Source organism: Musca autumnalis, unplaced genomic scaffold, assembly GCF_047663935.1.
Source record: "Musca autumnalis isolate F117 unplaced genomic scaffold, ASM4766393v1 scaffold_5, whole genome shotgun sequence".
NCBI lineage: Eukaryota > Metazoa > Arthropoda > Insecta > Diptera > Muscidae > Musca > Musca autumnalis.
This window is the reverse complement of record NW_027412088.1, coordinates 84814961-84829154: the sequence shown is the minus strand read 5'-3', so window position 1 is coordinate 84829154 and position 14194 is coordinate 84814961. Positions and strand designations below refer to the sequence as shown.

Below are 14194 nucleotides of genomic sequence, written 5' to 3'. Positions count from 1 at the left end.
GTTCTTTCCTTTTGTAACTGAGGACCGGGTATCAATTAATGTTATCTCACAAAACCGAATGAGCTTTGTTGGGATACCAAATCCGCCATGTCTGGAATGCCTTTGAACGTAGGGGACTGTCGAAGGCGACAAAAAGATAATAGATGTCGATCTACATTTCTTGGGTCTTTTGCAGGATTTGTCTCAAGGTAAATATCTGGTCAATGGTGGATTATGTACATGTTACTTGCTTATACCTAAGACGTAGACATCATGGGTCGATCGGTAAAAGAAGTAACTGATACCTTTGAAAAAATCGAAAGAGAGTCTGCTAAAAACGCTCTGGCAGTAATCGGCCATGACGGCTGGCATTCGCAATATCAACCATTGTTTACCCAGCAAAATTAAATGGAAGTGATTCCATGTGAAATCATGATTTCACTGGTTCTTTTGCACGAGTGCGAAAAGAGTCGTGAAAGATCCGATCTTTTTCATCGAATTTTCATGAGTGCAATTGAAGTCGTGAAAGGTCCGATCTTTTTCATCGAATTTTCATGAGTGCAATTGAAGTCGTGAAAGATCCGATCTTTTTCATCGAATTTTCATGAGTGCAATTGAAGCCGTGAAAGATCCGATCTTTGTCATAATATTGTCATGAGTTCAAATAAATTGATAAGTAACCGCACAATAAATTATCAAATACTCATATACTCGAATAATTGTGTACTTGCAAAAGTAATTGTTAAAATGAAAATAAAAGTCAGATGAAAGTGGTCGATAGTGGCAAAATTTATATATTTTAATTAAAAATACAATGTAAATTGATATAAAACAAAAGAAAAATATATTTTGTGTTTGGAAACCTGTTTCGTTTTGTGGATATTAAAAAGAAGTATGAAAAAGACCCGGTCTATAAACCACGAGCTTCCCCAGCCGACCAACACCGATATAGTAAAACATATCGAGCTGTCACCGTCATATGGATACGAGCCATTTGACGTTATGCGACCCGAGGGAACAAAACTCCAATGGAAAGATCACGATATCACAAGCATGGCATGCAAAGTGAGAGAAGCAAAAATAAGTATAAAAGAGACCATAACATGGTAACTATTACAGGATAAGCTTTTTCTTTTGAAATAAAATAACAGAATTCAAATTTATACTAGATTTCCCAAACGATGAGCTTGGTTCAGAGATTGGCACATAATTTATCGAATATTGGAAAAACGGAACCCCCCAAGTTGAAAGGAGTATCTTGCAGCCATCGGAAGAGATAAATATGATATTGCAGATTAATATAATATATAATTTTCAAAATTACATACAAAATAAAGAAAAATAACATCTGGCGATGCAAATCATCTGCGCATTGTATTCTTATTAATTCAACAAAATACATAATTGTATTGCGAATTTTATTTCTGATTGGCGAAAATCCGGATCCAAAGCATTGGTACAAGAAGCCATGACAATGAACTGGTGCAAGAAGCCATGACAATGAACTGGTTCAAGAAGCCAAGACAATGAACTGGTGCAAGATGCTATGACAATGAACTGGTGCAAGATGCTATGACAATGAACTGGTGCAAGATTCTATGACGATGAACTGGTGCAAGATGCCATGACAATGAACAGGTGCAAAATGCTATGAAAATGAATTCGTGAAATCATATGTCACTCCCTTGTAAATGTCATCGGTGATTCACCTAAATTTTCACCTATGACATGTCACTTGCATCTATGATTCAACTCATGATTTGTCATCGAACATTTTCCTGGGTAATTATGGCGATTCCTCCTCGGCAGGTAGAGATCTAGTGTGATGTAGTACTCTTCTCTTTGCCTGTCGACAAACTGTCGATTAAAGTAATTAGAATATCTCTTCGGATCATTCAGCGTAGCGTTGCAAAACGTGACTGGGGTCCTTCTTTCCAGGGTTCAAGAGTGACATAACCGTTGCCCAACATTCACTTATCCCGGCTCCAATGTTGCAGCTCTTTAGATGATTTAGCTACTTGTTCCGCATATCCACACCGAGTTGGCTTGTTCCTAAAAAACGACGTTTTGGCAGGTGATGTCATTTATCAGACCAGATGACATGATAGGTATGTCTGGCGAACAATGACGCTCTTACCAGAATTAGAGCCTCATTGTTCGCCAGACATTTACTGTACAAAACGTAGAGCTATCAATCTTTCCATTTCCGTTGCCGAATGTCACAAAAAAATGAAGAGCATTAAATTCCCTCAAGACAAAACAGTTATGACCTTCCAAAAGAGGGCTAGTGTTAGGCCTATAACCTGGAGTACAGCTGGAGTAAGCAACTCTACCTCGGCAGTTCCACACTGAATGCTACCCCTATACAATCCATGTATGGGTCATTAGAGCCAGGCTGAAGCGAGATAGGTCTGTATTGAACGGAAATAGGAAAGCTAATCCTCCACTTCTGATGTGATCAAGACAAAACAGTTATGACCTTCCAAAAGAGGGCTAGTGTTAGGCCTATAACCTGGAGTACAGCTGGAGTAAGCAACTCTACCTCGGCAGTTCCACACTGAATGCTACCCCTATACAATCCATGTATGGGTCATTAGAGCCAGGCTGAAGCGAGATAGGTCTGTATTGAACGGAAATAGGAAAGCTAATCCTCCACTTCTGATGTGATCATTGCTCAGTACGTTGCAAACATCACAACGCTGTAAGCTGAAGTTGTTGTTGAGCCTTGTTTCCTGTACCGCGGTGCACCGTCGTGACCATGATTTTCATCCGACTCATGAGTCCCTTGCAATTAAATTGGATTGGAACAACAACGGTAGGTGTTGAGTGGCTGCGTGTACGGAGGACTGTTGGAGGACTGCGGGACAAACCGAGCACAAATAAATTGGTCCTGGGGTTCCCTGCGTCCGGGCAACTCGATGACATGCTTTTGATGAGGAACGTGCTCGGTGTTACCGTGTCACCATATAGTAGATGGGACCTCCCACCTAGGCAGATCAAGAGTGATCTTCATGGTCCAGAAGAGAGAATCCCTAGATCAGCAGGCATATCAAGCAGGTTTGAATAGGATTGCCGTATGAATGCTGTCGTATGAGTGCAGTCGCAGATGCCATAAACAACTATGGTATGAATGCGGTCTTCGGAGGACACTCCCATCTATCGCAGCTGAAGAGCGTCAGCTGCCACGACAAAGCAGAGTAGATTTGGCTCAACTAGATTAGGGATTCTTAATTCCTATAGGGCTGCTTACTTACGGTACAGGCCCGCACCTTTTAACTGCCCTGCCAAACCTACTCAGCTAACTGTGGTTACATCCCATCGAAGCAGCCGTATTCCTAGAACTGGAGATAGACCCAGAGCCAGATTAAGCAGAAGAACGAATATACAAATATAATAAAAACACTGCCACAACAACAAATATCCAGGTAATAGCAGGCGGCCGACGATTTAGAACCGGTTTGTTTTTTTTTATAAAATATTTAAAATTTTATAATAAGAATAGTTAGAAATCAAATAGTACCTCATGAAGAAAAACATGTTCCGGTTAAGCGAGAGTCCACGTGATCGGCGCAGCAGCAGAGTAGCGGAAAGGCTACTGAAAGTAATTTGGAAACTCCTGCCAAGGGTATAGAAGGGAAGAGGCAATTAAGGCTGGACGAAATCTGAGAAATCAGTAATTTTTTATTATCGAAGGTAAGTGAAATCCTATATATTCAGGAAAAACAAGTTGCAGAGTACCTCGTGATCACGAAAACACGTAAATTTATACGTGAAGTTCAAGAGCCGTCGTTGGCCCAAACCTAGTGATCTTAGTTAAATTTCCCTGCGGAGTTCAAGAGCCGTCGTTTGCCTGAAGCTAGGTACAAAGTGATCGTAGTTAAATTTTCTCGTGGAATTCAAGTGCCATCATGGGCCTGAACATATGTTTATAGTGATGATAATTACACTTCCCGTCGAGTTTAAGAGCATCGGGGTGCCAGAACATAATTGGAAAGTGTCCGATAATACGTTCGAGCCATCGTAGGCCTGAACATCAGAAGAAAGTGACCGACATTTAAGTCAAGAGCTATCTTGGCCCTGAACATCAAAAATGTTGGCAAATTAGTTACTTAAGACCCGTTGTGGGCTGGTACCAACAAAGCCGACACCAGTAGTAGGACTTTCTAGGACTTTCTAAATGAGTTAGACAAATGATGTTAGAAAATCAGACGACAGTACCGCCGTGGGTCTGGTGAATCATCGACTGCGACAACCATAAATAACGGAGAAATATCGCCATTCCCGATAGCCACTGCACCAAAGAAACCGCCGTACCCTACCATATCACAACTAGTACAACTAAGATAATGAAGCACGTTGAGTTATCCGATAAAAAGTAAACTTCAGAATTTGTAACCAAATTCGTATCTTTCACTCTCACTAAATTATCTGTGACTAACCCTAGTGGTATTTAAATCTTTCCTGAAAACTGCTCCTACTATTTACATAAATTACACTGTGCAACACTAGAAATGCAAACAACTTCTAATGGGCATTTTCTGAAAGTACATATTGAGTCTACAAAAACCTTAATTGGGTTCTGTGTTCTTAGATCGGGTTTAGATTTTATGGCCTCATCTAAACCGACCTAAAATGAGCCTTTTTTCAAGTGATCGGACCTATATCTCCGAAACTAATAAGAATTTTGCTTTGCAGTCTTCAGCAATATTGTAGCCCTAAAATAGTAGAACTTATGTGTCAAACAGATGAAATAGGAAAAGCTGCATCTAGCGCATCAAACTCGTTAAAATATAAAAAAGTTTACATAATTTCTGAAATTCTGGTCAGTAACAACTAAACTGTTGGAAGTTGAAACAAGTAACCACTCTAAAAATTTTCCAAATAATGTGACCATCAATTCTTCAGAATATTCTGAATCTCTAAAATTGTTATTTCACGTTGTTCAAGAGGTATTTCCTAACATACCTTTTACAAAACTTATTTCAAACAATGTTCACACAGGCTGTTTATTCTCATGCTGGGGATTTCAATGAATTATTGAAATATTTACCAAATTGTTGTTGAAAAATTTGCTATAAACAAGGCGATAGAGGCATTTTACAACAATATAATGTTCTGAAGAGTTGTGTATTACATTCCAGAGAATATTTTCCCACAAGGTAACATTAAGAAGAATTTAACATTTTGGGAGATACGCTGCGAAATATACACAAATTATAGAATTTTTGGATATATTATAAAATTTGAGGCAATAAATGCAGTTTTCGAGTTCACTATTCCTCCTAATATTTTCTTCTTGCTCTTATCTATAAGTTTGATGCAGATGTCAAAACGAGATTCGTATTGGTTTCAGAGATACAGTCCCGATTTGTTTTAAAATTCGATCTATAACCATGTATAGATGTGGCCATAAAAGCCGAACCCGATCTAAGAAAACAAAACCCAAATATGGTTTTTGCCTATTGGTCCTCTATTTTCATAAAATTCTGGACAGAAGTTGTTTGCACGCGATTGGCTCAAAAATGTTGCACAGTGTTATCAATAGTTATTTCGGTTTGTTATTTTATACATTATTTACTTTAACATATTTTTTGTGAATTGTCTAATATAAAATCTTTACTTAATTACTTAAATGTATTGAAATAATTTTAATATCATCATAGGGCTTGTCCGTTTTTGGATTTGTTTTAACATTGCAAATATTTTGTACGACTTCCATGCCTTTATAGACGCGGCCAAAGACTGTGTGTTTATTGTCGAGCCAGGGCTAAAAATAAAAACAAGAAATGTACCAATAAATCAATAAAAAAATTAAAAGTTTACTAACTGTTGGCAAAACTGTTATAAAGAATTGACTGCCATTTGTATTGGGTCCAGCATTAGCCATGCTGACGGTATACGGACGATCATGCTTTAAGGTGGGTACAAATTCATCTTTAAAATCATGACCCCATATTGATTTACCACCGGTTCCAGTACCTGTGGGATCGCCAGTTTGGACCATGAAACCTTTTATTACACGATGGAATATGTGACCATTATAATAGCTAGAAAGAGAGAGAGATAGAAATAAATAATGAATAACAAATGTATCATTGGATAATGAAGATTTCAAAATTGCCATACCCATTCTTTGCATGCACACAGAAATTCTCCACAGTTTTGGGACATTCTTTGTAAAACATTTTCATGTGTATGTCACCCATTGTAGTGTGAATTGTTACATTCTCATACATTCTTTGGACACCTAGAGGGGTGGAGAGTGGACAGAAACATTAGTCAGGATATTTTCAATAAGAAACAAAAAGCAAACACGTAGTTCAGAAAATTCGCAATTTGTCTATTATAAAATGTTTGGTAATGTTAACAAAAATATACTACGCTATTGCTTTTGTTTACAAAAAACTCTGTGCAATAACCTTCTTCTGCTCATGTTAGATTGGCATGTTAGAAAAATATGTTTTTAAAAAAAGAGTTAGCGGTAATCTACAAGTAAAATTTAATGTATTTTGAAATAACCTACCTTGTCCTTCGGGTACGGCAATGATATCCTCCTTTGTAGGCTTCTCGTTGAAAACATCTCGATCAACATCTTGCAGATCGGAAGGCAGACGTCTGCTATACAAATAAAAACGTTGTTTTCTGAAATACAATAACAAATATTTTACTAAACAATTTGGGAACTTGTTGGCATGCAAACCCACTTGTAAGCTGTACAAAATAGCGTAGGATCATTTGTTGTGGACTGCAGAGCTGGATTTTCACTTGCTTCCTGTTCTAATGTTATGGCTGCTTTTGTCTTCCTTCCTTTTCCCTGGAACAGAGCTATGTGCAGGGGTCTGATATTGTCCGTTTTACCCAGTATATTGACACAACGATTTGTTTCGATATTTATAACTTTTATGCCAATTAATGTGGGATATAAAAGGAAGTGACCGGTCACATCGAATATGATATTGTTGCTCATATTAAAATCAGATTTTTCCAAATCACGTTCGGCTGCCATTCTGAAACAAAATCAGGGCGTCATGCAAGTACATTCTAATAAAAAACTCCATACCTACCTTCTACCAAACTCCATATTGGGCAAAGCATGTGGGGTCTGCTGCATTTGAGTATAGGTAGCTAAAGCTTCATCAAAAACTCGTACCAACTTACCAGTTTGGAATTTAAATACTCTAACCTTACGGTCCGTAGAAATGGATGCAAAACGTTTACCATCATTGGAAACTGCCAAACCAGTGACAATTGTCTTGCATTTTACAAATTCAAAAAGATCTAACGGAGAAATCCATGTAACAAAATATCTCTCAACATTTAGAAAAACTACTTACCTGTATCCAATTTGGAATCAAAACTGACATGTTTGGGAAACTTAAAATCATATTTGGAATTTTGCCAATATTCCAATATGCCATTGCGATCCACCGATATGGCAGTGTCCATTGGTACATTATAGCATATAGATATAACTGGAGCTGAATGCAGTGTATCTAAGGTGTGCAAAATGTCTCCATTACCTTGACCATCATAGACATGGATTTTATTGGAATCTTTGTCGGATCTGGGAACGAAAAAGGATTTATAAACTATTGGTGTCTCTTGTCTTGGTGTGTCTTGTCATTACTTACACAGCCAAACTTTGAACAGCATCACCGGGTGAATGGATCCAGCATGTAGTGTCCGGTGTGAAACCCAGTTTGATTATATTTATCATATCGAAATTAATGACATCAAAAATTTTAGCACATTTATCAGCGGAGGCTGAACATAGTAATGTGCCTGCAGCATTGGTGGTCAAGGAATGTATGGGCACTAAAATTACAAAAAGGAAAATAAAAACCAATCCCACAAACATAAAACCCCACAAGAACTACTTACTTAAATGACTGCGAAAATGTTTTACAAACTCAATGCCCTCTTCCATTTTCTTCCAAAATTTAATATGACCATCTATACTTCCGGTTATAAGAAAATCAGTTTTGGTCACCACCAAATGTGTAATAACATCTCTATGCATATAACTTTTCTCATAGCAATCAGCATCGGGCAAATTTTCCAAATAAATTTTTTCATAGGGTAAAACTGAAATAAAAGTTAGAGAACATATGATGAAATTTTTTCACAGGTAGATCTCGTCACCCTGATCACAAATCACAAATATATAACATTTGTTGGCAAAAATTTCATACTTCCCAAGATATGGGCCTCTGAAGTTGCAAAAACTCCCTTGTTACTATATAAAAAAATTTTGCCTTGTGTCCGAAATTAGCTCCTGTGTATAGGATCGTAAATTCCCGGCTGAAGGCCGGCTATTTAAGAAAAAATTCGCGTAGTGCGTAAACTCGACTTGTTCCTTTAATTTTTTGGAGGCTTATATATCGGGAAGTATGGACTGGAGTTCCGCGACAAAAAATGCATAGGGCTATCTAGTTAAGAGGTCCGCGAAGAGACCTTGGCTTAAATGTCGTTTAGGGGCACCTCTCGGATCGGGCTGAAGTTTTTACAGTAGATAGCCCTTGGCATCCTGAATACAACGATATATAATTTTCCGGGGGGAAGTCCATACTTCCCGAGATATGGGTCTTGACATTTCGGAAATTTCGTACTCTCACACCTTTAGGTTGTTTAGGGGCACCTCTCGGATCGGGCTGAAATTTTTACAGTAGATAGCCCTTGGCATCCTGAATACAACGATACATAATTTTCCGGGGGGAAGTCCATACTTCCCGAGATATGGGTCTTGACATTTCGGAAATTTCGTACTTTCACACCTTAAGGTTGTTTAGGGGCACCTCTCGGATCGGGCTGAAATTTTTACAGTAGATAGCCCTAGGCATCCTAATTACAACGATATATAATTTTCCGGGGGGAAGTCCATACTTCCCGAGATATGGGTCTTGACATTTTACAATTCTAACGTGGGCAATATGGGCATCGTTTTAAAGCTTATGGAGAGTACTTTTATGCACGCGTTTTGATCGCGTAGCCCACTTTTGACCCTGTCCATAGGAGAAAGTCTTAAATCCCCGGCCGAAGGCCGGCTACTTAAGAACACTTTCAATTTAAAAGAGAGTTTTGACCGCGTAGCCCACTTTTGACCCTGTCCATAGGAGAAAGTCTTAAATCCCCGGCCGAAGGCCGGCTACTTAAGAACACTTTCAATTTAAAAGAGAGTTTTGATCGCGTAGCCCACTTTTGACCCTGTCCATAGGAGAAAGTCTTAAATCCCCGGCCGAAGGCCGGCTACTTAAGAACACTTTCAATTTAAAAGAGAGTTTTGATCGCGTAGCCCACTTTTGACCCTGTCCATAGGAGAAAGTCTTAAATCCCCGGCCGAAGGCCGGCTACTTAAGAACACTTTCAATTTAAAAGAGAGTTTTGATCGCGTAGCCCACTTTTGACCCTGTCCATAGGAGAAAGTCTTAAATCCCCGGCCGAAGGCCGGCTACTTAAGAACACTTTCAATTTAAAAGAGAGTTTTGATCGCGTAGCCCACTTTTGGCCCGGTCCATAGGAGAAAGAAAAGGCGGCATTGGAAAGTACTCTTCGTGAGCTTTAAAACGAGTCCCATATTGCATAGGTTTTAAAAATAATGGTGATAAAAGTAAAAAAGTCAAGACCCATATCTCGGGAAGTATGGACTTCCCCCCGGAAAATTATATATCGTTGTATTCATGATGCCTAGGGCTATCTACTGTAAAAATTTCAGCCCGATCCGAGAGGTGCCCCTAAACAACCTAAAGGTGTGAAAGTACGAAATTTCCGAAATGTCAAGACCCATATCTCGGGAAGTATGGACTTCCCCCCGGAAAATTATATATCGTTGTATTCAGGATGCCAAGGGCTATCTACTGTAAAAATTTCAGCCCGATCCGATAGGTGCCCCTAAACAACCTAAAGGTGTGAAAGTACGAAATTTCCGAAATGTCAAGACCCATATCTCGGGAAGTATGGACTTCCCCCCGGAAAATTATATATCGTTGGAATCAGGGTCCCAAGGGCTACCTATGGTAAAAATTTCGGACCGATCCCAGAGGTGCCCCTAAACGACACTTGTTCCGAGACCTTTTCCGCTGACCAACTTACCTTTCTTCTTTTTAGGCTTAGAGGCTGCTGATTGTTCTGTTGGCATTGGGCCAATCCAGGCGTCATTTTCATCATCTTCATTTTCCTCCTCAGGATTTGCATTACGTTTTCTAGTGCATTTTTCTTCGTTATCGCTCATATTCCCCGGGAAAAATTCAACTTGAAGGAAGTTCAGACACGTTCAGTTCACGATGTAAACAAATAGATTTCACAATAGAGTTGCCAAAGTCTGTTGTTAACACTCAATTTAGGGGTATTGCATGACGTTAAGTCCATGACACAATTACCAAGTATATGCATCAGCCCATGGTAGAATAAAGTAAAGGTAGGCCCATGGCACAATTACCAGGTAGATGCATCAGCAAACAACTACTACAAAAACGAGTTCAGTATTGTGAAATGTCAAAAATGTTTTCCAAAAATAAAGCGAATCACACATTTTTGTCAACAAAATTTTGTTAGGCAATTATTAATAAACGCATTACAACAAAAATCCGTCAAAAATTCACAGTTTTTCTTTTAAATTTTTGTTTTTTTATTTTGTGTTTTCAATTACAACAACTTTTTTGACAGCTCACAGTACATCAGCTGGGCTGACGCGAGTACCTGTATGATTGTGCCATGGGTAGGCCACAGCTAACAGCTGATCACAATTTTTTTTCTTTTTATGGCCTATTCTGTCAAAAGCCAAAGACGTTGTTCATTCAATGAAAAAATCAAAAGCGAATGCCGTCAAACTTGAGTTTTAATGTTTTTCTTGTCAATATTCCAATGAGTAACATTTTTCGTTTAACAGAATGTTGCTATGATATCGTAGCAACAGAGGTTAACTCCCTCTACAGTTAATTTTTAACAATTGACTTTTCCTATCTTGTAATATTGACATCTTTGCAAAAGCATGGTTGACATTTGGTCTGTTCCTTTACTTTTGAAAATGGTAGATCCGGCACAAGTAGTAAAAGTTGTAAAATGCCCCCATATGAATTGTATTGTGTCCGAAGTAAAGGAACGCTTTTCGAGTAAAAAGTGGTAAAACTTGAAGATTCTTGCACGTAAAGGAACAGAGCTATTTTTAACTGTTGTTGACATTATTCAATTATAAAGGTAGATGCATTGGTGAATTGTTATAAAAAAAACTGCTTATCTTATATCTTAAAATTAAAAGCAAGGGCATCAAATTTTATTCGCGTGGCTAAATTAAACTGTTGATTTTTTAATATGTACCCAGCAAAATTTGACGGAAGGGGTTCTTTGCGATGACGTGATTTCATGTCATCTTTTGCATTGGTTCAAAGGAAGTCGTGATAGATCCGATCTTTTCATTAGGATTTGAACCAATGCAAAGGAAGTCGTGAAAGATCCGATCTTTTCATCAGCATTTGTACCCATTCCATCGATCCAATAGAGATGATGTTTGTGTTTTTATTTACACACCTGTTTATTTTCATTTTGGTATGTTCCAGTACTGCAAAAATCTACTAATTTTTACTATTTTTTTCCGATAACATAAAGGAAAAATTGTTATCGTAGTAAAAATAAGTAGATTCTTGCAGTTTCTGGAACAGACCAAAGTTGTTAGAACTGTCGTCGTGATGTTGTCTTACATTTCCTGCATATCAAACAACTAAAACTTCTAAACAATTGGTATTATATGAAGTCCCAAACATCGAGCTAAAAATAGAATCGGACTGCACACATTGCTATTTTAAAAGTTCCCTTGTCTGTTCTAAATCTGACATAGAATGAAATCAATCAAATCTCGCTTCTTGGAATTTGAAAAAAAAGTCCGAAACGAAAAGGAACAAGAATCTGAAAATAAAGAAGAAACTACTTTTGGAAAGAAACAATTAAAAATAAATTAATTAAGCATAAATGGTATTTTCCATAAAAATTCTCTCCTCCCCGTTCGTTACATTTTGTTCTTAGAGATCCCTAAAGCAAGCCGGGTTGTAGATCCCTACATATTTCCGTCACTAAACAAAAGAGTATAAATTACCAAAATGTTGTTATAAAATAACAAAATTATAAAATAAAAGTAATTTACGAAATAAAAATACTTAAAGAAGTGCATTTGGAGTCCATGTTGAAATCTGAACTGGTGATGGGAAGATAATTGAAAAAACCTTTTGTAAGATGAAAGACTATCAGTTGCGGAGAACGGAGGAAGTAATCTTTTGCGTTGCAGCGGTGGTGATTACATTGCAATTTTGGATGTAAACTTTTGAAAAACTAAACTGATAAATTAATTGTAGCTATTTCATGAATTCGTTTGAATTAATAAAGAGTTTTGTTTTTCATGAAAACCATATTTCAATACAGCATTTCCATTTTCCAAACAAGACATGAAAATTTCATGCCAAGGGGTTGGTGAATATGACATGCCAAAGCATTGGTTAAAATGGCATGTCAAAGCATGAGTGAAAATGACGTGTCAAAGCATTGGTGAAAATGACATGTCAAATCATTGGTGGAAATGACATGCCAAAGCATTGGTGGAAATGACATGCTTAGGATCCAGAAAAGAACGTCATCTTCGATGAAGATGCTAAAAAGATGACATGCTAGATCACTTGCACCCATGATTGAATGTCATCTTTGGCATCGAACATTTTGCTGGGTAGTAATACTTGCGCAAGAACGATTTGTCAAATATTGATATTTATTGAAATTTGTTCTAAAAGTACGAGAACGGAAAAATTACAAATATTGAAAAATTATAGCTGAAATGGCGCCGTATCTGCAAATAACGATGTTACTAAGCGTTTACACCAGACCGTTTGTCTTCAAATACAACTCTGATTTACTAACACATACATACATTTGTCGGCTGTCTCCCAGCTGTCTATCAGTTTTTCACAGACAGTAGGGTTAACAAATTTTTGACATTTTTGTGAAAAAGAAGTGAGATGATAATTTAAATGTGTTGAAAACAAAATAATATGTACAAAAACAAAATATGTATGTGAATGGAAAACAAAAGGAAATCTATGGTTTTCATGCATAATTTTACAACTGTTTTTGCAGTTGTCTGGACGCCTACGTCACACAGGCAAGTTTTGGCATTTTGACAATCAATACATGAAGTCAACTGTCCTGTCATTTGTAAACGCAGGGTTAGATCAGCTAAACTTTTCAATTAGAAAATGAGAGAATGACAACAGTGAAGTTCAAAATTTCATGTTTTTGTAAAACCGACTAATGGGTACTTTACACGATATGTTTTTAACATATGGGTTGTCACTTTTTAAATACAAGATGTATATGCATAGTGGCAACCCATATGTAAAAAAAACATATCGTTAAAAGTACCCATAACTATTCAGATACATCTACCACTATTATTGATTCATGTCATTTGACGTTTTAAGCCATGGCTACAGGGATGTATTTTTCAGCGATTTTCATACCTGTCCTACCTCTACTTTATTGTACCATGGGTTGTCACTTTTTAAATACAAGATGTATATGCAAAGTGGCACACATATGTAAAAAAACATATCGTTAAAAGTACCCATAACTATTCAGGTACATCTACCACTATTATTGATTCATGTCATTTGACGTTTTAAGCCATGGCTATAGGGATGTATTTTTCAGCGATGTTCATACCTGTCCTACCTCTATTTTATTGTACCATGCATCAGCCAATAACTACAACAAAAACCAGTTCAGTACTGTGAAATGACAAAAATGTTTTCCAAAAATATAAGCGATTCACATAATTTTTGCAACGAATTTTTGTTAGGCAGATATTTTTAACGCATTATTGCAAAAATCCACCAAAAATTCACAATTTTTATATCCTCAGCCTTTAGGCTATGAAGGGTATATACACTTTCATACGGGCAAAATGTGCCTCATCGAAATAACGGTTTTAGACCCCAAGTATGTTTGGACGAAATGTGTTTCAGACAATTTGGAGTCGATTGAGCAATGTCCGTCCGTCTGTCTGTCTGTCTGCCTGGCTGGAGCGCACGATAACTCTCGAAGGGATGAACCGATTCGGTTCAAATTTTGGCTTTCGTAATATTTTGTCCAAACTTAGTTTAAGTTCGAAGATGAGCTATATCGGTCCACTCCTTCCGGTACCTCCCCCACAAAAGTTCGAAAATGTTCGGAAAATTTG

The 14194-nt window shown here is 37.5% G+C and overlaps 1 protein-coding gene and 1 long non-coding RNA gene across 2 annotated transcripts; one reads left to right on the top strand and one right to left on the bottom strand.

Moving 5' to 3' along the window:
- The first annotated feature begins 698 nt into the window (after positions 1-698).
- LOC141387069 (uncharacterized) lies at positions 699-1343 on the top strand. The gene is made up of 2 exons (XR_012408470.1): positions 699-1085; positions 1149-1343. It is a non-coding gene; the product is annotated as an uncharacterized lncRNA (long non-coding RNA).
- A 4184-nt stretch (positions 1344-5527) lies between these two features.
- On the bottom strand, positions 5528-10317 carry LOC141405501 (peptidylprolyl isomerase domain and WD repeat-containing protein 1). Its single transcript, XM_073989895.1, has 10 exons — positions 10069-10317; positions 7861-8064; positions 7611-7794; positions 7314-7543; positions 7044-7257; positions 6684-6986; positions 6503-6621; positions 6106-6226; positions 5807-6026; positions 5528-5746 (listed from the first exon to the last, which is right to left on the bottom strand). Exons 1-10 carry the CDS (start codon positions 10205-10207, stop codon positions 5600-5602), a joined length of 1881 nt encoding a protein of 626 aa, XP_073845996.1. The 5' UTR covers positions 10208-10317; the 3' UTR covers positions 5528-5599.
- Positions 10318-14194: the final 3877 nt, after the last annotated feature.

Bases quoted from the DNA above. Each gene is read 5' to 3' on its own strand.
- LOC141405501 (XM_073989895.1), bottom strand. From the start codon at position 10,207: ATGAGCGATAACGAAGAAAAATGCACTAGAAAACGTAATGCAAATCCT. The intron at 7,258-7,313 runs GTAAGTAGTTTT...TTTCTCCGTTAG, and splicing joins TGATTCCAAATTGGATACAG to ATCTTTTTGAATTTGTAAAA. The intron at 6,622-6,683 runs GTGGGTTTGCAT...ATTGTATTTCAG, and splicing joins CTATTTTGTACAGCTTACAA to AAAACAACGTTTTTATTTGT.